Source organism: Erpetoichthys calabaricus, chromosome 4 (assembly GCF_900747795.2).
Source record: "Erpetoichthys calabaricus chromosome 4, fErpCal1.3, whole genome shotgun sequence".
Classification (NCBI taxonomy): Eukaryota; Metazoa; Chordata; class Cladistia; order Polypteriformes; family Polypteridae; genus Erpetoichthys; species Erpetoichthys calabaricus.
In genome coordinates, this window is record NC_041397.2 from 244,183,522 (window position 1) to 244,208,477 (window position 24,956).

Consider the following 24,956-nt stretch of genomic DNA (forward strand, 5'->3'; position numbering starts at 1 on the left):
AAAAAAAACAGTTTAGCAACGTGCTCATAGATCCTCTAAAGCTGTACAAATTCATTTACAGATGAAAGTGGATAGAGTGCCCATTTAAGTGGATGGTTGCAGTTTTAAAGCAGTAGAAAGCCAACATAGTATTACTAATGTGAAGTAAAACTATATACAGGTAAAATTCCATTACAATGAACTCCCAGGGACCTAAAAAATATTTTGATGTAATAAGATTTTGTATTTGTTGCTATAGTGCTTTCTTTAACTTACGCTCTGGCGTTTGCAATCATTTCAATAGCTTCTTTTGCAGTCATTTTAATCTCCTCCTGCCTACAAGTTATGCTGATGAGAATTTTTCTCAGCATTTCCTTGCAATAATACAGTTTTAGGGTGCGAATGATGCCCGAACCCAATGGCTAAAGCATTGCCGTGCAATTGGGTGGGAGGAATTCAACTCTAACATTATCTAAATGTGGAAGCATGTTGTGGGCAGCAGTTATCAATCAGAAGCTGAATCATCCTTTTTTTTTTTTTTTCTTGTGAGGTTTCTGAACTCTTTTGAGACCCCCACTCCCCACCCAGCGGGAACGACATGCTGAAGTGCGTCCTGAAGCGCAATTGCCGCGTCTGTGGAAGCGTGTTTGTCCATTGCCGGGCAGGGTAACAGGCTCATAGTGCTGCAGTGAAGCAACACAGAAGCAAATCATAAAATATCGGGGTCGCGCTATCAGTCCCTGTCTTGCACCCCAAAACACGAGGCTGAGTCTCAGTACTTTAGCAAAACCAGCTTTATTCAGCTTGAAACAGGAACGGCACACTTATTTATTGTAGCGTGATCTGCCACTCTACTATACACATACACAGCAGATCAGTGATCAAGTTACCTGTTACCTGCATTTACAATGTTCCTTGCGTATCACCCATCGATATCTTTTCTGCTTGCTTGGCTGAGAGACTCCGCACAACTTCCATAGACGCAGAGTTTGGACTTCGGGAAGCTCTTTGGTGTGTAGTCTATTTGGGGGAGGTCCCAAGAGTTTACAAACCTGACATTTTCTTGAATGAGTGCCGCATTAATAGGAATGTTTCTTGAACGCGCATCACTGAACCACATAAAAACTGCTTTTTTCGACGTCCACAAATGCGGCAGTTCACATACGTTTCCAACCCAAGATTTTTCTTCTTTTTTTGCTCGGTCTTTCAAGAAAGTTGACAGCGGCGATTAGCAAAATTCCGAATTCACTGGCAACATCTTTTTTTCTTTTTGCCGCAATCGAGCGCTGCAAAAAATGTAAAGTTGTTGGTTAGTTCATATTAGAAGAAGAAAAAAAATATTTTTTCGTTTCTATAAGAGGGTGACAAGGAGTTAAATTCCAGTGGATGTTTTTCAAATGCTGACTAGCAGTAAGTAAAAGGTATCCCTGAAATCCGCAGGAAACAAAAAAAAGGCAAACAAAACTACAAGGAAAGTTTAAAGAAAAAACATTTTTTACAGTGTTTCTGTTTGGGGGGGTTGTTGTGCACAACTGAGCTGCTCTGTGGATGATTCATTCAAGGTCTTTAGGGCACTTCATTGTAATGAAAGTATCTGCTGAATGTACTTTGTAGTAACGAGATTTCTATAGACTCTCATCATATGGGGAAGCTGTCAGGACCATAAAAAACACTTTGCTGTAATGAAAATTTCGTTGTAAAGATATTGGTTGTAACAGAATTTTACCTGTATCTTGCCAATGACTGCAGAAGATAAACTAATTTTTCTAAGTCACTAATACAGTAGGACCATTTTTATGAAGTTTTGAACATGACTGGTAATTTTTAATATCACAAGGGGGGGGGGGGCGCGGAAATCCTCAATAGGGTTTCCTACCCAAGAGTCATTAAGCTTGCATATCTTAAATACTAATATTAAATGGAGAAAAGCAATGGTGCAGAGCACATCTCTAAAGGGGAAGAAGAACTCAAATTTCTGTAGGAAATACCTTTTGGTTTTCTGCATTTTAGGTATCTTCTGCATATTCTCTATATATATATATATATATATATATATATATATATATATATATATATATATATATATATATATATATATATATCTTTTAAGTGTTTCTCTTAGTCTTGTAGTGTGTAGAGATCTGTGCTTGGTTTCATTATTGTCTTAATGTTTAGTTCATGTTCTTTCTGCTTACAGTCTAGTTCAATTACTCCCCCCCCCCCCCCCCCCCCCAATGCACATATAGCTCCTAGGTATGCGCATAAAGTTGCTTTTGGTTTATTGGCCAATTGTGTTAGTTTTAATTGAAATAAAATGTTCCAGTCACCATAGCATGATACCCTTAAATAAAAGCTGTATTGTACCAAGTAATTTTAAGATGAGCCTCACTATTAATCCATGATGTTGTGTAGTTCTTCATGCACAATGTGTAGTTCTTGGTATTCATTTTTCATCTAGTTATTATTTACATAAAAAGTTAAATGGACTTTGAAAAAGTCTTAATATGCCAAGCTTTTAAAAACATTTTAAACATCTGTTTATTAGCTGTGGAATTTGAAAATACATGTATTTTGTCCTTAAATTAATAAAATACTCATTTTAGCATACAGCGTGTTGTAATTAATGTCCCTTTTTTTCCCCTCTTTCCTAGGTGCTGTTAGTGATGTGGAGATGCAAGAACATTATGATGAGTTTTTTGAGGTACATTTTACAATGTAAAGATTATGCAAAGGTTTACACTTTAACTGTATTAACAAAATTTGTCTTGATGTACTATGTTTATGTATTTATTCCTGTGCATTGCTTAAATCTTTGCTGAAAAGATTTTCGTTTTTTAAGGAGGTATTCACAGAAATGGAAGAGAAGTATGGTGAAGTTGAAGAGATGAATGTTTGTGATAATCTTGGTGATCACTTGGTTGGAAATGTATATGTGAAGGTGAGGGTTTTTTTTTTATATATATTTATACAAATATCCTGTCTTTAAAGTCTCCCATTTCTTCAGATCTTCAAATATTAAATAGCCTTTTATTCCAAATCTTGCTTTAAATTTTTGAGTGATTTTTAGAGAGAGACTAAAACTTTTTCAGTGAACAAATCTTTAAGTTCTTGTAACTTGTTAAAATGCATGGACACTAAATTGTAGCAATATTTTGAGGCCGAAGTCAAATATATAACACAGCCATTGGTGAGTTGCACTAAAGGCTCTACCAGCCAAAACCAATCAGTGATTTACTGGCTCACTACAGTGACACACTCCTCATTTGCATCAAATGTGATTTACTAGCTGTTTATCTTGTTTTGCACATTGAATTTTGAGCAGTGCCCAGGGATCCCTGTATTGTTAATATAATTTAAGCTGTAACAATTATAATGTCAATTATGTAGTGGCATAAAGAACACAGACATTACAATACTAAATAACCTGTAGGTTTCTCTTATGCTGCCTACTTTTTGCAGGCTTTCTAAAGTTCTTTCTAAAAGATGTTTGCACATTTTTTGCTCCTAGGTATAGTTTATAATGGTTTTGGCCTAACTCATTTGGTGGGGTGGTAGACACTGTCCTGTTTAGTGACCTAAAGTCTTACTGATCCTTTGCCACTCTCTAAAACCCCCCAAAGTACTCTCTACTAGTTATCCAGCATTCATAATAGCAATGAAATAGGCTGGTGATTTGGGAAATGAAAACAGTAAAATCTGAAATGCTATTAATTTTTAACTGTTTTATAGAAATTTGCATAAAGATCTGTTTAATGTAGATCAGCACTATGCATTCTCTTCCGAATATTAAAGCCAATCATTACGTTGCGTACTTCCCAGTTAAATGACTACTTAATTCATGTTCTTGCAGAACTTAAGGAATTTGAAAGCTTTCTGTTCTGCTAATTTTTGCTGCTAAGTGTCAACATGTTAGTTTATAATAAATCATGTTTGGATTCAGACCATTCAGATTGCAGATCAATTGTAGAGCTATGGTTGCATATAAAAATGTGCTCTGTTGTAGGATGTTAAAATCTAGTCTTTTTTTTTTTTTTTTTTTTTTTTTTAAAGTGGAAATATTTTTCGTGATTGTTGCTTTGCATCTATAAATTTGTTGTTTTAACTCTGTTCAGGAAACTGTGTAGTGTGTTAAATGTGTTCTCAATTCAGTTTCGAAGGGAAGAAGATGCTGAAAAGGCTGTTATGGATTTAAACAATCGTTGGTTCAATGGGCAACCAATTCATGCAGAACTGTCACCAGTGACAGATTTCAGGGAAGCCTGCTGTCGCCAGTATGAAATGGGGTAAGCAGTTCTCTTCCCATTTATACCCCCCCCCTTCCCTATATTGGTGTTTTAGGTTTTACTTCAGATTAAATTCAGTTATTTTACCATTGGTATTACCAGACCCTGGTGAGATTTTATACAAAGCTTTGTGGCTTTATTCAAAGCTAATTGATAAAATAGTTGTAGTTTAATGTCATAAGGTTTCTAGCCCTAATTCCTGCTTTCAGCCTTAGGCTATGTCCACACTACCACACTTTCATTTAAAAATACTGTATTAACTAAAACGGTCTCTGTCCACACTAGTGTTTTCACATTGTTTATGAAAATATCCCTGTTGACACTAAACCAACAGACACATACAATGTAGGTGTTCTCCTGCACTGGGTGTGCTAGTGTCAGCAGATAAACCCTTGAAGGGTTGATAATGCTGCCAATCTATTGCAAAACTGTAGCAACCAGTAAATTGTCTTTTTGCATGTATATAGTATTCAAACTATACAAAATGCAATTTTGATGCATACGGGTACATAGCAAGCATCTTAGGAAGAGAAACTGTGTCTATGTGGGAATATGATTTTCTTCCCTGAAGGGTGACCAGTCAGTGAATGAGATGATGTTATTTAGCAGGATTCAATCAAGAAAGGGCTTCATGATAAGCACTATCAAATCAGGGAACCATTAGCAACTTTGAACCTGCAGATTGGCCAGTGCCAGAATGCCAGATTTTGGTTGGCACTTACAATACTTGGATAGGTTCGTCCAGACTAACGCATTCACAGCTAAATTTACAAGACCTTGTGAGTTGAGCACTGAATAGCTGATCAACCACAGACTACAAGCCTGAGAAATAGGTAGTAATCTTGTTACCATTAGACTGAGGCATGCTGGTGCCAGTTGTGAAAGAAATTAAAATTGTAAATATATTAAAGAGAGTAATTTGCCCTTACAGGGGCCTCTGAGAGTCAGAAACCCAGGCAGGAGGAAACTAGTTTATTGTCTTTCTCTGTGTATGAAGAGAGAGCACCCCATCACAACAATCTAAAGGATGGCTCCCCAAGCAGAGACTGCCATAGAATGTTCACAGGTCAGAGGCAGAGATGCACATTTGTAGGAAATTGAGTTACATTAACATTACCTGGTATTTACTGATTGGTTTATTAGCTTGCATACCCAAAGTAAGTCTCATTCTACTATATCCTTGTTCTTCTCAAACATTTAATTTCAGCTCTTATCCTCCTTCTGTGTTCTTGACAACTATCGAGTCTTATTTTACACATGACATTCAGCCACTTCCTAAACCACCGTTCAGCAGATTCTTGATGCTATTTCAAAAACAAATGCCATATATTTAATGTGCACTGTAAACCAAAACACTTCACTTCAGAAAGCCCTGTTACCCCTTGGTGGTTCCCTTTATCACGCACTGTGTATAAAGATTATCAGCATATCCTGTAAAATTGGTGCGAAGTGCAGCAGCAGCTGCTAAAGGAAGTGAGATGGTGTAGAAGAATAGCACTGATAGTGAATGTGAAAAATAACTAGTGAAATCAGTGTAAACTTTGTGTGATAAGTTAGGGAATTGTTAAAGCATTCAAGTAAGCATTGTATTAAAGTTTTGCAATATTGATATCCAGAAAGTCTAACACCCATGGTTTATACAGAGTTCTAGTCAGTACTGTGAGAAATTTCAAATTCTATCCTGCCTGCACTTAACTTTGTGTTGTCCTGTCAAACATGCCAAAAGAAACCAAAGGTAGGTTAATTTCATGTACAAATTTGAAACAGCATCCACTCTTTGATTAATAATGTTCCTTTATAAACTTGAGATGCCATATATTTGGCCACAAAATTTGTAATTATGTTCGTTGCATCACACATTACTACTTCACAGGTGTAACCTCTCAGTGAGGCAAATTTTTACTTTTGTATTAAGTATTGGAAACACCCGTCAGCACTCCTTTGTTTTTTGTGTAACGAGTTTTCCTTTCAGAGGATGAGCTTAGGTAGTTCAGCCTTCAAAATAATACATGCACTTAGTGCTGACAAGTGAGTGATGCAGGTCAGTAATAAAATTGAGTGATATAAGATCAAAGACAAAGTGCAGTATTGATATTGCAGGCTATAATTGAGCTTGAATGTAAGACGCTTTGCTTCTGAAATTTACATCTGATTTTAGGATTCAGATTTTTATTCACAACTTGGAGGTGATTGTTGTGTGTTTGTATTATATTAGAAGTCATGTAGAGTGTAGAACTAGGAAGTACAAAATATTCTGGTTTTTATTTTTTGCAGCAGTGTTTAATTATTGGAAGCTGATTGAACAATAGCGGTATAACATTATTATTAATAAAATATGACCATGCTAGGGTTCTCAAGCTCTTTTCCTGGATGTCCACAGTTGCTGCAGGTTTTCATTTCAGTAACTTTCTTAATTAGTAGACAATTACTGCTGCTAATGAAACATACTTTGTTGCCTGGATTTTAGTTGAGAATATTCGCTCTTTCTGTAATTTAAGAAGCACAGGCTGGTAAGGCATAGCCATTGTCTCTTTAAAACTTGTTTGTTTGAAAAGTGCAAATGGTGCACATTATGAAACACCTTTCAGCTTTTCTTATATATTCATATAGACTTTATTTATTTGGCAATTTTTGACTCATCCCTTGTCAATTTAATTCCTTGAGCTGTAACAACTAAAATTTTGAAAGCATATGAAACTTAGCTGACCCCAATTTATTAATTATGTTAGGTTTGGCCCCTCAGAGTACTAGGAGTTCTTCTCAACATGGTAGTTACTTGGTTGTGGAGATTAGTGTGGGTTGATTGTTGAAATTCCAAGTCTGTCAGTAATTAAAAACGAGTTTTGTCAAATGTATTTGTTCAGTTATACTGGATATGGAGGGTGACTACAACCAGAAAATTCCCATGGACGTGTATCTGATCTTTTGGCAACCTGAGCTAATCCTTCAGGCTACTCTGTTCCCACTAACTAGCCATTTTGGCTACTAAATCTGTTATGTAGCTTACACTGGAGAAAGCGGGCTAAAAGTTTTCTAATGAATGTTTTTTTTAAATTAACAAGTGTGATAGATCTCTCTCATGTGGAAACCCATGTGAACTCCTGAACACTTATGCTATTAACACCATTCGATGTCCATGTTGAAGAGCTTAAAAGAAGTATGTGGGCACTTGGCAAATTATAAAGCAATAGGAATTAGAAATAAGAGTTATAAAGGGGGTATTAATGTATGACTGCAAACTGTAGCAGATTTATTTAGGATTTGTACAACCTGCAGAAGGTTTGGTGGGTTTCATTTTTGATTTTTTGTACTAGTGCAAGACACTGTAATAAGTCATTTTTCAGTATGACTACAACATGAAGTTCTTTAACTTTAAGATGCCTTTTTTCTGTATGCTGCATCAATATACTGTAATTGATTAGTTTTCTTTGACTGCAGCTTGACATATTGGTGCCAAGATTCAACACTGTTAACATTAGTTGTTCCTTACTGTGCTATTCATGAAACAGCTTACAAACTACCAGTCGTGTGTCCCTCTTGACTTCCTGTTAAGGGACTAGTGAAGTCTAGTGTCCACTTAACTGGCAACTGTAACGTCTCTTTTGTAAATATTGCATGTGATTTAGATCCATATAACTTTGTAATGCAACTTATTTGCTTCAGTAATTTTAGTCACTCTATCCTGAATGTAGAATTTAATGGTACTTTTTTTTTTCTTTTCTAGAGAATGTACCAGAGGAGGCTTCTGTAATTTTATGCATCTGAAGCCAATTTCCAGAGAGCTTCGTAGAGAACTTTATGGGCGCCGTAGAAAAAGGTAGAATCTTGAAATTAGAATTCAGCATTGCTAACATGATATCTCCATAGAATGTGTATGCAACCAGCCTCTACATTGCACTCGTACTCGGTCTATTTGCACTATAAGGGTGTGTGGTTTTTTGTTTTGTTTTTTTTTCCCCTCCCCCAGATCAACTTTAATGGAATTTTTTTAAGCATCTACACTACCCCCATTCTTTTCCTTTATAAGTTGGCATCCGAATATTTTGTTTTATTTACAAAAACATTCATAAAAGTACACATTGGGAAGGGTAGTACAAAGAATATTAAATGTGAATGGCCAGTACTACTTGTGTAGACTGTGTTTGTGTGTTGGGAATTTAACTGCTTTATAATAGTCTTTCACAATGTTCTCTGATAAGCATCATTAGAAGCTAAATAGGACCATGAATAAGGCAAATGTGTTTTTGTGTAGAAGTGTTTTTATTAACGAGCAAATCTAGACCATTTTGGGAGAAAAACTTTGATTAATCAAGAAGGTGCTTTTAGATCCACAGTTTAGTTTCTAATATGATGGGTTAGTGCACTCTGTCCAGGGATTGTTCCTGTCTTGTACACAGTGCTTGCTGGAATAGGCTTCAGTTTCCCTGCAACCCTGGTCTGTTTGAGTTGCTTTAGAAAATGGACAGATGTAATAGTTCCATGAAACTTGGAAGAGGGTGGTCTTGCATTTTAAATAGTGAAGTCTGTTTTCTTGGCATAGCATCCTCACTGTCCTTGGTCGTCTTATGCATTACAAGATTCAAAGCATGTTAAATTCTGGAGTTTTGTTTCACCCTGCATGTTCCATTTCTATCCGCAAGTAATGCAACTGTAAACTTGCTCCTGATGTAATGAAACTGCAGTTGTCTGTATTTTCATATGCTGGTAGATCGTTTGCCATAGTATGCAAGACAATAATTATTATTATTGCTACTACTACTGATGGTCAATTATCTGACAAATGTATTGTTTGACAAGTAACCGTTCTGTTGATGTAGTAGGAGGAAAGTTTTTGTGTGTGTGTGGATCTTTAAATGACTGATGTTTGCACCTTGCCATTTTTAAGTATTTGGCTGCTCAAAGTACGAGTGAATAGTTTTAGGCAGGTGCTGGTTCAAGTCTCTGTTGCCATTTGTTCCATAATTATTGCATTAGGTGGGGGTTTTTTTCGGTTTTTCTCCCCCCAAAAAGTGCACTGTATTGTCCTCATTTTAACTAGTGTGGTGACTTCTTCAGTTGTAAAGAAAAGTAAAATAGTAAAAAGATTGTATCTGCTGATTGTGCTGCTTATTTTTTTAAGCTGTTTGGGAGAGAATTAGTTGGTGATCCTTGGGAGAGCTCTTACTGCTCTGAGGTGAAATAATCGTGCTTATTTAAATTGTGGCATTAAAAAAAAAAAAAAAAAGGACCACAATTGATGCAGCATCTTGCATGTAGGTGAAAGATGTTTGAAAGGAGTGTGAGTTTTTCAGTTGTATAGTTCTTAACCTTTAAATACAGATACTTGTGCTTTTTCCATTTTCACCTTTTTATCTAATTTCCTAAAAGCTTTTTGTTTAGGGGATTTCTCTGTTCTACTGCGAGTGTGCTTTAAAAGCAAACATTTTGGAAACCTGGGGTGCTCCAACTGCCCCAATCCTGACAAACAGGCGGAGACAAGAGTTAAGCACAGCACATGTTTGTTTACACACAAAAAGCCCCACAACATAACAGTATACCAAGCATACAGTCCCTTCCTTTGTCGTTTTGCCTACACTCCTCCTTTTGGCTCATTAAGTGGAGTGAGGAGTCTCCTTTTTTTGTTGGTTCTGGAGTGTTTCAGGGACTTGTTAATCAGACCTGAAATCACTCCCAGGTGTAGTGAAAGCCCAACGTAGGGCTCTGCACCTTCCCTCCGGCGGCCCCCTCAGAACCCATCAGGGCTGTACCAAATTTCAGCTACCAGCGTGCCCTGCGGAAATCCATGGTGCCACAGCTGCCCAGCAGGGCTACTCTCTAGTGTCCCAGGAAGGCAGTGCCATGTGGATGCTCTCCCAAAACAAGCCCCTATCCCTCTTCCCCCCCCCCCCCCCCCCCAAATCCTCCTATCCAGCTGGAGTCCTGGCAGGGTAATGGCCACAGCCGACTGTAGCAACATAGTGGTATAATTATATGCCTCTTTTCTCCAAATCTTTACGAGACTATGTGTTTAACATTAAACACTAAATCACTAATTGTTTTGACTTAATTTTTCTCATTTTTTTATGGGCAATACCACATTAAAATTGGCCATTTCTTAAACTTGATTTTGTTTTTTGTTGTCCACTTGCATAATGCTGCAAAAAATGCAGCACCACAAATGCTAGTCTTGACTGCAGCCTCAAATCTATAACTATTTTACTACTGATTACATCTTGCCTGAAGAAGGGGCCTGAGTTGCCTCGAAAGCTTGCATATTGTAATGTTTTTAGTTAGCCAATAAAAGGTGTCATTTTGCTTGGCTTTTCTCTACATTCACAATGGCTAACACAGTACAACACCCTAGTAATACTGTATATTGTAATTTACCTTACTATACATATGAGGTATTGTTTAAATGTGTAAAATTGGCATTTTCTATTTTATTTAACACTAGTAATTGTTGTCCTTTCAGGCATCGATCTCGTTCACGATCACGTGAGCGGCGCTCAAGATCAAGAGATCGTGGTGGAAGAGGAGGAGGAGGAGGAGGAGGAGGTGGTGGTGGTGGTGGCGGCGGCGGCGGTGGTGGTGGTGGAGGTGGAAGGGATCGTGAAAGGCGGAGATCCAGAGATAGAGAACGATCTGGCCGATTCTAAAACCTGACTTTGTTTTTTTTTTTTTTTTCTCTCCTTTTTTGTAAACGTAGAATGTTTTAATGACCAAATTGTCTTGATATGTGAGGTTTTTTTTTTAAGTTTGCTTAAACAATAAATACCTTTGTAGTGTTTCCACATTACATTGTTTTTTCAAACACAGTTGAAATGTGCTTTATTTTTCTAACTTAATTTTGTTGGTCTATAACAATATAGAAGAACACTTTCAATAATACTATCCTCCCAGCTCATAAAATCTTTTGTCTGAGTGATGCTAGATATCACAGAATCAGAAGAGTGGATACCAAATTGGTACAACTGATCTATAGGAATAAAATTACCAGGTTTTAATTTAGCACACCAAAGGGTATAAAAAGATCTAATAGAAAAAGTCTCCAGTAGTTAATATTTACTGTTGGTTATTCAATATTATGTCCTGTTGTTTTTGTTCCCCATGCAATTGTAGCTTTTACCAAAACTTCTGTTTTCTGTGACAGTTCAAATTATAAAGCCTCATTGTGCTTACTGTTAACTTATTTACAAGATTATTGCTGGTCCCAAGTCTGTCTGGGTTCCAGTCCACCAAAGCATCTGCCTTTGACCACTTCCCAGATCACATTGCTCCCAGCACCTATTCCTCCTCAAGGTGGTGGGCCCAGGTGCTCATCTGCAGACTTTTCCCCCACTGAGGCCCCCAGTAACCCAATACTGGGCGGGGCATTCTTTGTAAATTTGTGGCTTTGCTTCTTTAGGGGGCAGCCAAAATTAACTTTCCCACAACATGGCTCGGCTCTCAAAGCCCAAAGGTTCTCAAAAGTCTAGTTGAATATGAAAAATGAAGGGAAAAGCATAATTTGGCATTTTTAAGAAATGTTATAAATTAAACCTACCATTACAATAGCTAAAGGATGACATACGTCCCTTCATGGCAGTCATAGTTAGTTTGATTTTCAGAAGATTAATTGGTTGGTGACCCACATTAAACCAGAGTGAGCTAGCTAGAGGTGCAGACATCTAATTGTTACATTTATGCAACTGGTAAAAAGTTTACAGTATATTAATTTCAGTATCTTCAATAGAAAAATTCTAAGGTAATTCAGATTTTTAAAATCATTAACATTACAACCCAATAATATTTACATCAATTCATTCCATAACTACCTCTCTCCAGTTAGTAAAAAAGGGTTTAAAAAATCCTAGTATTGGGTTTAGCTGATCTCAGCAGAATCTAATTCCTGAGAATTTAAGAAGTCACTGGTGTTTCTCTTTGCAAACAAGGTTGTAGTCCTCTTTATAATTTAAGTGGGCTTTCATGCCATCTTTTGTTTCAGATTGTTTGTTTTTCTGATTTATACATGCTTTCAACATTGACTTTTTTAACTGCATTTGTTGTTCTTGCAGTTAAGCAGTGGAGTAAAGATGATTTTAATTTCTAGATGTCAGTTATTTGGTTTTACGTGTTCACCATGTGGTTACACATGAGGATTTTGTTTTTTCCTCCATGATCTTTAAAATGTTTCGGAAGAAATATCTGAAGGTTAGGATTCAATGCAATTTGAATGAAATATTGTTGTTTTTTTTTTTTTTTTTGCTACAGTTTTGAAAGATGGGGTGTGAACTTATCAGTCCTCCCTTATTTTATTGATCAGTGGCAAATTTCAGTACTAATGGGAGTTTATTTAACTGGAGTATAGCAATCTGTGAATGAAAATGCTCTGCCAAGATATGCTAGGAAAACCGTTAACTGTTAGCAACCATCTAATTTCTGTGTAAGTGAAACATTATTTAAGAATTTTCAGATATAACTTTATCCACACTAAAACATTTTAAGTGCCATGAAATGGACGTTTTGCCTTGATTCATATGCTAGTTAGTCATTCTGATTTGAGTAGCATTGTTCAATACTAATGAGTCTGTCCAGTGTCCATAAGCTAGTTTGTATGTTCTTTAATGGTGTATTCCAGGGTTTCCAACTCCCTTCCTGGAGGGCAACTTTGGCTGCAGGCTTTTCTTCCTTTCACTTTCATAATCGTTGACCAATTTCAGCAGTTTGACTTTTTTTTTTTTTTCTCCCCCCCCCCGCCCTTTTGTTTTTAACTTGTATTATTAAGACTCAGGCCTCCAAACTGATTGGCTTCCATTTAAGAAAAATAATCAAAAATGAGATGGCAAGTTGAGCCAACAAATGACGGGGGGTGTGTTGCACGATTTAGATAATCCTGGATCTTAGAATGAAGTCTGGCTTGCTTTAACGTAATTTTGCACCAGCAGATTAGCTGGTTCCAGAACCCAGGATTTCATTTGACTCGCATGATCCAGATTAGCGCACATTCCCTGCAAACAATAAAAGCCCCCATAGGTCAAGCAATGAACTTTCCATCTGCCATGGACTACAATTCAGAAAAACAGGGCAACAACATTCACACCAGTAGAACAAGAAGTGCTTGTGGCAGCCTGTGAAGATCCCAAGCGTGTCCTTCAAAAAGGTACGATACTGCAACTGCTGCCAAGAAACAATGGTGTGGTGGAGAATTGCTGACCGAGTAAATGTGCGAGACAGTGAATTGCTGAAATCCATATTAACATTTTGTATTCAATGAGTATTTTATGCATACCTCTGATGTAGCCTTACTTGAAATATAAGAACTTAAGAATTGTGTTTAGGTTGGCAATATAGATGCAATATGAAAAAAGTATAATGTTCTTCATGCATTGTCATGTGCCAGTAGTACAGGCCTGTGAACTGTGTGATGTTGTTTTTGTCTCCATTGAACCACATCATACTGGCATGGATATAATGTTTAAATCCCAGGTGCAGCCCCAGTGGGGGGGGGAAATTACTCTAGAAAGGCAAGTATTGACCTCTCGATTAGCTCCTCAGTCACAGCAGTTGTTGAGAGTGGCAGTCATCACGGGTGAATGTTCATTATATAGCCAACTGGAAGAAAGCAGGTGGTGGTTCCCCATTGCTGACCTCTGCCTGAACAAGGAGAGGCCATTTCAGAGGGTACGCCGGGTGGGTGGTAGCTCTTCTGAGCCACCTCTCTCCATAGTTCTTTCACAGTTGGAAACCCAAGGGCAGCAGTGAGTGTCAATGTAATGATGATGAGGAGACCCTCACGCCCATAGGCTCAGACAGGCCTAGACCAGTGTGGCACATGTTGGGAGAGGCATAACCTCTCGTCCTACAGCTCTGCATTAATATCTTTCTTGCTGTCATTGTCCAGGACTCAGCTGGCTGGTGCAAGTCCTTTTGTAGAACACACTTCCAAATTGCCTGTTTTGTGTGGTATATAACACATTACGAATGCCTGTGCCATCTCCTTGTAGCTGCCAGTGACAGAATTATACAAGGTCCAACTGGAGAAGCATCTAAAAATGTGACATTCAGATGGACTTTCGCATAAAAAAGAAATGTAATAAAACTAAAGTTAAATATGAGGTCTTCAATACTCTAAATAGATGTACTATAGAGAGCATCTTAACTAACTACATGATGGCCTGGTACAACAGCTGCACCAAGGCTGCTAAAGAAGTCCTGCAGCGGGTCGTAAAAACAGCAGAGGCCATTATTGGGACTGAACAGCCATCACTCGAACTCTTGTATAAGACTCGCTGTGTGAGAAGGGCCAAAAACATTCTCAAGGACAAAACTCATCCTGGAAATTCTTTGTTTGAGCTCCTCCCGTCAGGCAGACGCTTTAAGTCAATCCGTGTACGCACAGACAGACTAAGAAATAGCTTTTTCCCATCTGCATTAAACTTTCTGAACTCTGAATCTCCTCAGTCTGAGATCATTTTAAATTGAACATGTGCAATATACTAATGTAATACAATATAGAATATGTAATGTACTATTCATTAACAGGTGCAATAACAATTTATGCTACTGTACTTTGAGCAATAATAATTTGCTCTGGTTACTTGATCACTTAACACTGTATATGACATATTTGGAATTATTTGACTTTTCTTTAAATGCACCTTGTGGCTGTCACAAAGTAATTTCGTTGTGTTACACAATGACAATAAAGTGCTTGAACTAAATTTGTCATCTTGTGATTCATATCAAACAAAAAGCTTTCTTCCCCTCCCACTATTATGGCAGAATGACAAAATGACCAAAAATGTGTGTCCTCAGTTACTTTAAGGCAAATTACATTTCTTAGATTCTGGCCATCTGTTATTGGGAGGGTGGTAGTTATTTTGTTAACCTATGACAGCTGGGCATCTCTTTTTTCACACTGTGGCAATATTCTGCAATATGACCCATTGTGGACTGAACCACACAGACTGTAGGCACTTAGATGAGGCCTTGAGGAGTCAAATGGCCCTCTCAACCCTGGCTCTCGTCTTGCAGTGTGCACACTTGTAATGCTTTTGTGCCTCGGACTCTGGCTGAGGAAAGAGGTTCATCAGATGGAGAGCAAGGCCACCCATACCCATTAACTCAAAGACATATACCATCATATTAGCCTGTAATAACGTGACAGAAGAAACCAAGGGCTTGTATACTGTAGCTTTCACAGAAATCTGGAATAGGTAAACTTGGAAGATCACCCACTCACTACATGGTCACTTACTCTGTTCAGATTTGTGGTACGAGTTTGACCGAACACACCCTTGAATCGTGCACAGATCCTGGGTATTTGGCCTCACTGTTTGTAATGAGGTGTGTGGCATCATATATCTTAAGCAAACAGAAGAACATATATGGGAATTTGTATGGAGGATCCAACATAACACACTTTTATCAGTGACTGTACATTGATGCTGTGGCATGCTTATCTTTTGACCAAGTGCCTTTAATAATAGAGATGTGTGTGTCCCATCCACACAGCCAGTGACTTTAGGAAATCCTGCAATGGGTTTATTTAGCCGATTTATTTATACCCCCTAAGCAGCTTATGAGTGTTAAATTATAGTTGAGTAATTCACACATGTGGGTGCACACACTTGGTTTTATTTTCACATTGGTGCTTTTATGTTGCTGTCTGTAAGGGCCACACAGCGAAGTTGACTACAGTAAGTGAACAGTTAAAAGTATTACAATACTAAAACCAAAGAGACTACACCATACAGACGTAACATCTTCACCTTGTTCCTTTATGAAATTACTCAGTCATAACCTCAGTAATATAGCGCTGTGTGTAGAATTCACATTAAAAAAAGGCGTACGGAAAAAAAGCAAAAATCTTCGTTCTCATAAAAAAAATTCAGATGTACAAAACTGTACGTAAGCCAACTTTCACGCACTTTAGCTCCATAAGTCCAGTCAGCGTGAAAAGTAACGCATGTGAACGCGCCTGCTGCCCCATCCCGACTCCTCCCATACTTTTGCATATTTTAATATGCAAATCGATATAAATAGCCCCTTCCATTCAGTGTTCGTTTAAAAGATAATGACAAAAGCGTGGCGGAGGCACTCGAAAGTTCAAGTTCAGAAACTCCTACAGAGCCCGAAATAAAAAAAAAGAAGTGGTTAGATATAACAGTCGGCGTGAAAAGGCGAGTCGCCGCCCACTCTGTCTGTTTATTCTGTTTCAGACAATTTTACAAAAGCTGACCCCTGTGCCGACGACGTGACTCCACGCGGTGATGCTGCTGCTGTGCCCGACCATCTGGCTGAGTGCTGACGAACGCTGTTCTGGAGTCACAAAGTGCAATAGTGGATGATGTGGCCAATGAACTGAGGAATATAAGGGATGAACTACAGTATGTGATATTGACCACAGATTAAACGAATTAGTTATAAAATAAATGCTGCATCTGATTATCTTTTTTACATTCTGCCGATTACATTCATACAAAAGTTGTAATGCTGTCTGACCTGGCTGATCATTTGGCGAGTCAGGGGTCATCATACCGCATCTCTTCAGCCACGATTGTGTGCCCCATTATGAAGCACACTGCATGCCTGCGCAATGTGACACACTTTCTGTGCACTGTAGAGCAGCACATTAATAGAGTGGAAATACTTTCTATTTGCATAAGCACTCCTGGAATATGGCATGATAATTTGGCTTGCCATATCGGAAGGCGTCTTTATAGTGTAGCGACGGCACCAAGAGTCACAACGACCCGCGACGGCACGGAGCTGCCGTTTTCATTGGCTCTCCTGCTACAGATGATGTTACGCCAGCTCATTCTTTTGGTAATTCATCCCTGGCTGATGTAAATTGTCCAGCGCCATTGCGATAACAGTGCAGTTGACCGCTCTGATTACATTTGGTAAAACGGATGTTGATGTGGCGGCACGGTGGCGCAGTGGGTAGCGCTGCTGCCTCGCAGTTGGGAGACCTGGGGACCCGGGTTCACTTCCCGGGTCCTCCCTGCGTGGAGTTTGCATGTTCTCCCCGTGTCTGTGTGGGTTTCCTCTGGGCGCTCCAGTTTCCTCCCACAGTGCAAAGGCATGCAGGTTAGGTGGATTGGCGATTCTAAATTGGCCCTAGTGTGTGCTTGGTGTGTGGGTGTGTTTGTGTGTGTCCTGTGGTGGGTTGGCACCCTGCCCAGGATTGGTTCCTGCCTTGTGCCCTGTGTTGGCTGGGATTGGCTCCAGCAGACCCCCGTGACCCTGTGTTCGGATTCAGCGGGTTGGAAAATGGATGGATGGATGGATGTTGATGTGAATTGCGCTTTGACGTTTTGCAGTTCAGACAGTGTAAGGAAATCTGAATATATCTGGATGACAAGCAAATAATACCATCCTATACAGCTAACACGATGCGACTCGGTGATAATTGTGAAATACTCGATCAGTAAGCAAGTTTACATTGAAAAGGAGTGGACAGAACTTGCAAAGGAGCACAAAACCTGTTTGCTAATTAAGAAAATGGCTAGGATGTGAAGGTACGGCCACAGTAGTCCCTCCGGGGTCAGCCCTGGGATTCAGTTGACTACAACTGGTTTGTACGAGAGAGACTTTCACGGTTGCAGAGGACTTTGTCTGCAGTTTCATGCTTTTTAATCATCGGTGACTTTTTGAGAGTGAGCCCCTCATTCCCTTGATGTTGCTCAGACATTCGGGTGGAAATCCTTCATCACGTCACACTGTGATGTCATTATAGAGCAAGTCTTGATTGATGCGTCTTCATTTGTGTCTTACACGTGGGGGGTTTTCTTCTGTGAATCACTTGCTGCCTTTCTAATAAAATTATTAATCATAATGAAAAAAAAATGCAGAATTTAATTTATTTTTATTAACACAAAGCAGTAATGAATGGAATGACCATCTGGCATGTTTCAATGGCACTTTTGTAGCTTATTTTTAATTTGTATTTTAAAGTAACACGACTTTCAGCATCCTAATTCCTAAATTACACAACATAAAGGTGGCCTGGTGAATTTTATTCTCCTTTTCTCGCAGATTTTGAGCTCTTTAATCTGAGAAAGCGCCCAGTCAATCTCTTCGCTGGTGAATAAGAGCCGCCTCTGCGTGTCGTTTTTAAATGTGCTGTACTGTTTTCTGCTGCTCTTTGTTTCATGCCACCTCTCACAAGTGAGTTTAGACCTTTTTCTTTTTTCTAAATGTGGTCAACCTGCTATGTGATTGTGAGAGAGAGAGTGTGTGTCAGGTCTTAGGCCTCCTCTTGTTGACTGTGTTATACAAAATGAGTTTGATTTGGAAGTGTATAAGTGTTTATACATAGTCTTTAATGACTACACTTTTATTTTTTATAGAGTAATGTTTTTAATTTTCATCTGTTTCTGTCCAATCCTGAAGTTCGTTGCTCCAAGGCTTCACTATTTGCTCTTTCTATTCATCATTTTGCCCCTTCTGTAATGTGTACATTTTCCAGTTTATTCAAACCCCAAATTAATGTCCAGTTATAGAGTGTTGTGTATCACGAGAGAACAGCAATAGATAGATGGGACTTCATTTCACCCTGGGGACAAAGCTTTTTACAGAAAGTCAGATGAATGAATTCAAGAGGTCAAGACTACATCCAGTAGCTGAGCCTGCCCTTTAAACTCTTGATATGGTGGGCCTCCCATGAAGATAGATAGATAGATAGATAGATAGATAGATAGATAGATAGATAGATAGATAGATAGATAGATAGAAGTGAGGTTACCTGCACAGCACACCTCAACATAGACAACCACACTGGCCATCACAGAGTTGAAGAGCGTGTGAAGGATTTCTCTGCCCAGATTACAGAAGCACAGTCTGCTAAGAACAACAAGAGTTCGCTCTGTCTTTCGCATACATCCTACATTTCCTCTGTTACAAGACCTGTCCTGACCGGATTGTCATTTCATTTGACCCCCACTTCCACTCTGTGGCCTGCAGAGGGCACTCCTGCCTCACAGACCTGACAGAGGCAGACCCAGGGCACAAATTCAGCACATGCTTTTTATTTTTTCTTTCCCCGTGGGAAACGCTTTCCCCCGTTTCCCACCTGTACAGCACAGTTCACAGCACAAAACCTTCTCTTCTTCTTTTCCTTTCTCTTCCTCTGTGTTTGCTTCCACTCCTCCCGGCTCTGACTCCCGGAGTGGTGGTAGTTGGCTCCTTGTATAGGGCACCCAGAAGTGCTCCAGGTGTCCAGTGACCTTCTTCTGGCAGCACTTCCAGGCGTGGCAGAGATGCTGCCACAAAGCCCAACAGGGCTGTGCCAAACTCCAACTCCCATCGAGCCCTGTGGGAGTCCGAGGCACTGCTGCAACCCAGGGGGGCTGCCATCTAGCGCACCGGGGGAGGTAATGCCCTGAGTAAGCTCTTTCCCCAGGTCCTTCCACCGTAGAGGCACCCCAGCCGTCCGCCACACACTCCATTAATAGTAACCGGATATAGCGGCTGTTTGGTGTGGTGAAAGACAATAATAATAATAATAATAATTCTTTACATTTATATAGCGCTTTTCTCACTACTCAAAGCGCTCTCCACACAGGGAGGACCTGGTAAGCGAACCCACAATCTCCTTACTGCAAAGCAGCAGCACTACCACTGCGCCACCTGTGAGGATAATAACAGGCTCTGTAGTCTTGCTGATGTTAAGTTGCAGATAATTCTGTTTGTACCTGAGCCCTGTTGTCCATCTCATCCCCTTTGTTGGTATTTCCCTTTTGTGCAGAAGCAGCAGTGGCCTGAGATGTCCAGAGTGAGCAGAACAAGAGACAGGCTGTTTAATGATGCTAGAGTGCTGCTCACATCCATATGAGAGACCCAGTCCTTGTGCCTCATGAGTGCGGCCTTATCTAGTAATCCTCTAATCCTACCCACAACCCCCAATCTCTAGTATTTTATTCTGATTTCCTAATAAAACAAGGAATGAGATTTACAGAAATCTGACACAAACTAGCAAAATGATTAAATATGGCATTTAAAGTCGTCCTGGCTGCATATCTACCCCAGGCGCTTATTTTTCTTGAGAAGGCCAGTCTTTCTGAACTTACTTTTGGGCGCACTAGGAATTGCACTTGGGTATAGACGAGGCGGCGCTCACATTATAATGTTCACTATGGAAATAACTACGGCGAGGTCTGTCTGACACCAGAATCTCTTTTTAGGACGTGTGGTGCACCCAAGTTTTGACGCAGCTCTCGCCTCTCTAAGAGAACTCAACCAGGGTCTTGGCGTTGGACTCCTGAAAACACTTTGTGCCGCTCACAGTTCAGTAACCAAGTCATTTTTGATTATTGAGCTCAAGTATTCACAAGCACTCACTGATCTGATGGATTAAGGGAAATAAAAATTAACTGTAGGACACGGCCTTCCAGACTCTGCACTGTTTTTAAGTGAACTCCCAGCCTAATTAAGGGGGCTGCTGTTTCCCAGTTTCTGTGTAAAGGGATCAATGGGGAAATGTTTTTTGTTTCTCCAAGTGCTGAGGTGTTATAGGGAAGTGATGTATGTTTTACTTTTTCACAATATTTATATCCTGCTTTTCCATGTGTTCTGGTTATTTAAACCATTATTTATTCATTAGCGGGTCTGGCAGTGAAGTGGCTGCAGGTTGGCATCATTCAGTGTCTGCCCGGTCTGTTTTTAAATGTTCAGGATACAATGAAGGGCACAGGAAAACTAAAAAAGAGAGTCAAGCACTTTAAACAATAGCAATAATTTCTAAATGTGTTATAAATGTAAAAATCTGAATGCAGAATAAGAGAAGCGACAAAAAGCGCAGCTAATTAAAATGAGATCAGTTATTATCACTGATTATGAATCTGGTTGAAACAAAGCGTGCAGCTGCGGGGGTCCCCAGGACTGAGTTTGGGTAGCACCACTGCAGGGGATTCTTTGAAGTGTGTACTGAGACAGATGGATCTTCACTTCCTATTTACAGAAAGACTGAACCCTTTCTCCCTCTGAACTGTAGTTCTTGCATGATTCCACCTGCTTCTGTTGTAGGCCTGTTCCACCAATGTGTCCGGCAAGGTAATTGTATTATCGTAGTATTTCCCTCTACTTACCCTTTACCTGTTTTCTCAAGGGTAAATGTTCTCGTCAAGTTCGTTATTGGGTTGGTCTACTGTTGCACTTTAAAATGAACACACACACACACACAGACCCTAACCACAACAGTGCCCCATGAATGACACACACACGCTGATTAACCCTTAACACTTTAAACCACACATCAGCCTGTCACTCAGCACTTCAAGAGACTTACTTATTATCGGCACAAACAACATACGATGTTTTAGTGATATCTCAGACCTAAATATTACTTTTGGTCCACAATAATACATTTAAACATACAAAGACTCAGCACTCTTGACTATAGGCCATTTATCAGCCAAGAATACCTTCTTCTTATCGTACTGTCCCTTCTATTGTGCGGCGCCCTCACTCTCAGCCTTATAAACCTCACAGCACAGAAATAATGGCAAAAATCAGGCTACACCAGGTGCTCACAGAAATCTAACTTATTAATTCAATCACTCTAGACATTAAGACAAAGCTTAGAAAGTTAAAAGCAGCATGGTATTTATTACAAGAATAATAATAATACCACTGGAACAAAGAATTATAGAAAATAGGTACTGATAGAAAAGTCTGAATATATACAGTGCATCCGGAAAGTATTCACAGCGCATCACTTTTTCCACATTTTGTTATGTTACAGCCTTATTCCAAAATGGATTAAATTCATTTTTTTCCTCAGAATTCTACACACAACACCCCATAATGACAACGTGAAAAAAGTTTACTTGAGATTTTTGCAAATTTATTAAAAATAAAAAAATGGAGAAAGCACATGTACATAAGTATTCACAGCCTTTGCCATGAAGCTCGAAATTGAGCTCAGGTGCATCCTGTTTCCCCTGATCATCCTTGAGATGTTTCTGCAGCTTAATTGGAGTCCACCTGTGGTAAATTCAGTTGATTGGACATGATTTGGAAAGGCACACACCTGTCTATATAAGGTCCCACAGTTGACAGTTCATGTCAGAGCACAAACCAAGCATGAAGTCAAAGGAATTGTCTGTAGACCTCAGAGACAGGATTGTCTCGAGGCACAAATCTGGGGAAGGTTACAGAAAAATTTCTGCTGCTTTGAAGGTCCCAATGAGCACAGTGACCTCCATCATCTGTAAGTGGAAGAAGTTCGAAACCACCAGGACTCTTCCTAGAGCTGGCCGGCCATCTAAACTGAGCGATCAGGGGAGAAGGGCCTTAGTCAGGGAGGTGACCAAGAAACTGATGGTCACTCTGTCAGAGCTCCAGAGGTACTCTGTGGAGAGGGGAGAACCTTCCAGAAGGACAACCATCTCTGAAGCAATCCACCAATCAGGCCTGTATGGTAAAGTGGCCAGACGGAAGCCACTCCTTAGTAAAAGGCACATGGCAGCCCGCCTGGAGTTTGCCAAAAGGCACCTAAAGGACTCTCAGACCATGAGAAAGAAAATTCTCTGGTCTGATGAGACAAAGATTGAACTCTTTGGCGTGAATGCCAGGCGTCACGTTTGGTGGAAACCTGGCACCGCTCATCACCAGGCCAAGACCATCCCTACAGTGAAGCATGGTGGTGGCACCATCATGCTGTGGGGATGTTTTTCAGTAGCAGGAACTGGGAGACTAGTCAGGATAAAGGGAAAGATGACTGCAGCAATGTACAGAGACATCCTGGATGAAAACCTGCTCCAGAGCGCTCTTGACCTCAGACTGGGGAGACGGTTCATCTTTCAGCAGGACAACGACCCTAAGCACACAGCCAAGATATCAAAGGAGTGGCTTCAGGACAACTCTGTGAATGTCCTTGAGTGGCCCAGCCAGAGCCAAGACTTGAATCCGATTGAACATCTCTGGAGAGATCTTAAAATGGCTGTGCACTGACGCTTCCCATCCAACTTGATGGAGCTTGAGAGGTGCTGCAAAGAGGAATGGGTGAAACTGGCCAAGGATAGGTGTGCCAAGCTTGTGGCATCATATTCAAAAAGACTTGAGGCTGTAATTGCTGCCAAAGGTGCATCGACAAAGTATTGAGCAAAGGCTGTGAATACTTATGTACATGTGATTTCTCAGTTTTTTTATTTTTAATAATTTTGTAAAACCCTCAAGTAAACTTTTTTCACGTTGTCATTATGGGGTGTTGTGTGTAGAATTCTGAGGAAAAAAATGAATTTAATCCATTTTAGAATAAGGCTGTAACATAAAATGTGGAAAAAGTGATGCACTGTGAATTTTTTCTGGATGCATTGTAGATAGTCTTTAGGAAAAGCTTATGAAAAAGTTACAGATGACAAGGATGAATGTCCCAGGGAGGCGTTTGATTTAGCAATCGAAGTTCATGATGCCTTTCTGACGACCAGTTCCGTCTTCGTCTGTTCCTCCTTATTATAAAATGTCATGCCTTGGTTTCACAATACTTGCACCTGATTGGCTGGCTGTCAATGTGATTGATGAATTTTGCTCAAACTCTTTCCCAGATTATTAATAAAGTTCTTTGATATTGCCTCAGTTGTCCATCCATAAAGTAATCAATAGCCTGAGGTATCAGCTCAGGCTTCCTTCCCCAGGTTATAAAGTAATTGAAGCCACCAGAGATGTCTTCCTTTCAATGTTGGAAACAGCTGTTTTAAAAGTGAGGTGTAAGAAAACCTGCTTTGATTTGTCTTAGTTCATCTGTTGTCTTGTCTCGAACAAAATATAATGGAAACTAAAATGTACAGATTTTATACACCATAACAGTAATGTAAGTCGCAATAAACTTTCTGAAATTGTGCTTTAAAGCTCATTTATAATGATTGAAACGCCTAGAGTTCATATTCACATTGAAGGAAATCTCTCTTCAGAAATCGCTACTTGAAACACCCCTCTTCTGCTCAGCCAATGCTTACATCAAAAGTGTTCATAAATATAAACTTCTGGTGCACTTTTTAAAAAGCTTAACTGATTATCTATTAGTAAAGTTAAATGTTAGTAACATACTTAATGATGTTAAAAAAAAGAAACGACTGAAGCTGCACACAAACATGTTGGTGTTTCTACTCTTGATCTCAAAATTGGGCTGTACTTCATTTTTAGAGAAGGACTCAAGGTAGTATTTCAACTCTACATATTTTATTTACAAAATGAATGAACATCCATCCATCCATTATCCAACCTGCTATATCCTAACTACAGGGTCATGGGGGCCTGCAGGAGCAAACCCCGGGCAGGGCGCCAGCCCACCGCAGGGCACACACACCCACACACCAATGCACCTAACCTGCATGTCTTTGGACTGTGGGAGGAAACCCACACAGACACGGGGAGAACATGCAAACTCCTGAATGAATATTTAAAAATAATTAATCGAGTACAGTTGCTGGGACTATTTGAAAACAGCCAAAGTTTGCTGCTTCATTTCTGTAATTTAAATACCAATTTGAGGCGTATGAATTTACAGACTTTGAGGGTGAACATTTATTCGCTGGAGAAAGACATTTGAGCAGAAATATCTTTTCTTTTTGGCTGTAGAATATTGACTATGTAGTAATTTATCCTTCTGCAGTCCAGTGCCAGTTGTGGAAGGTGACGTTGTGTTTACACAGTCGACTGGCTTTCTGCATGGTCTGCTTAGGCCTGATTGTAACATCAAGTCATCCAAGTTTGTGTGCAAGGACATGGCTA

The 24,956-nt window shown here is 39.5% G+C and overlaps 1 protein-coding gene across 3 annotated transcripts in view; it reads left to right on the forward strand.

Moving 5' to 3' along the window:
- Positions 1-11,056, forward strand: part of u2af1 (U2 small nuclear RNA auxiliary factor 1) — a 71,199-nt gene extending 60,143 nt beyond the window's left edge. For all 3 annotated transcript variants that reach the window (XM_051926762.1, XM_028800524.2, XM_051926763.1), the window contains 5 exons: positions 2,631-2,680; positions 2,819-2,917; positions 4,129-4,262; positions 7,987-8,079; positions 10,714-11,056. In XM_051926762.1, coding sequence (XP_051782722.1) covers positions 2,631-2,680; positions 2,819-2,917; positions 4,129-4,262; positions 7,987-8,079; positions 10,714-10,897 — 560 coding nt within the window. In that variant the 3' untranslated portion in view covers positions 10,898-11,056. The remainder of the gene's footprint in view (positions 1-2,630; positions 2,681-2,818; positions 2,918-4,128; positions 4,263-7,986; positions 8,080-10,713) is intronic.
- The last annotated feature ends 13,900 nt before the right edge of the window (positions 11,057-24,956 follow it).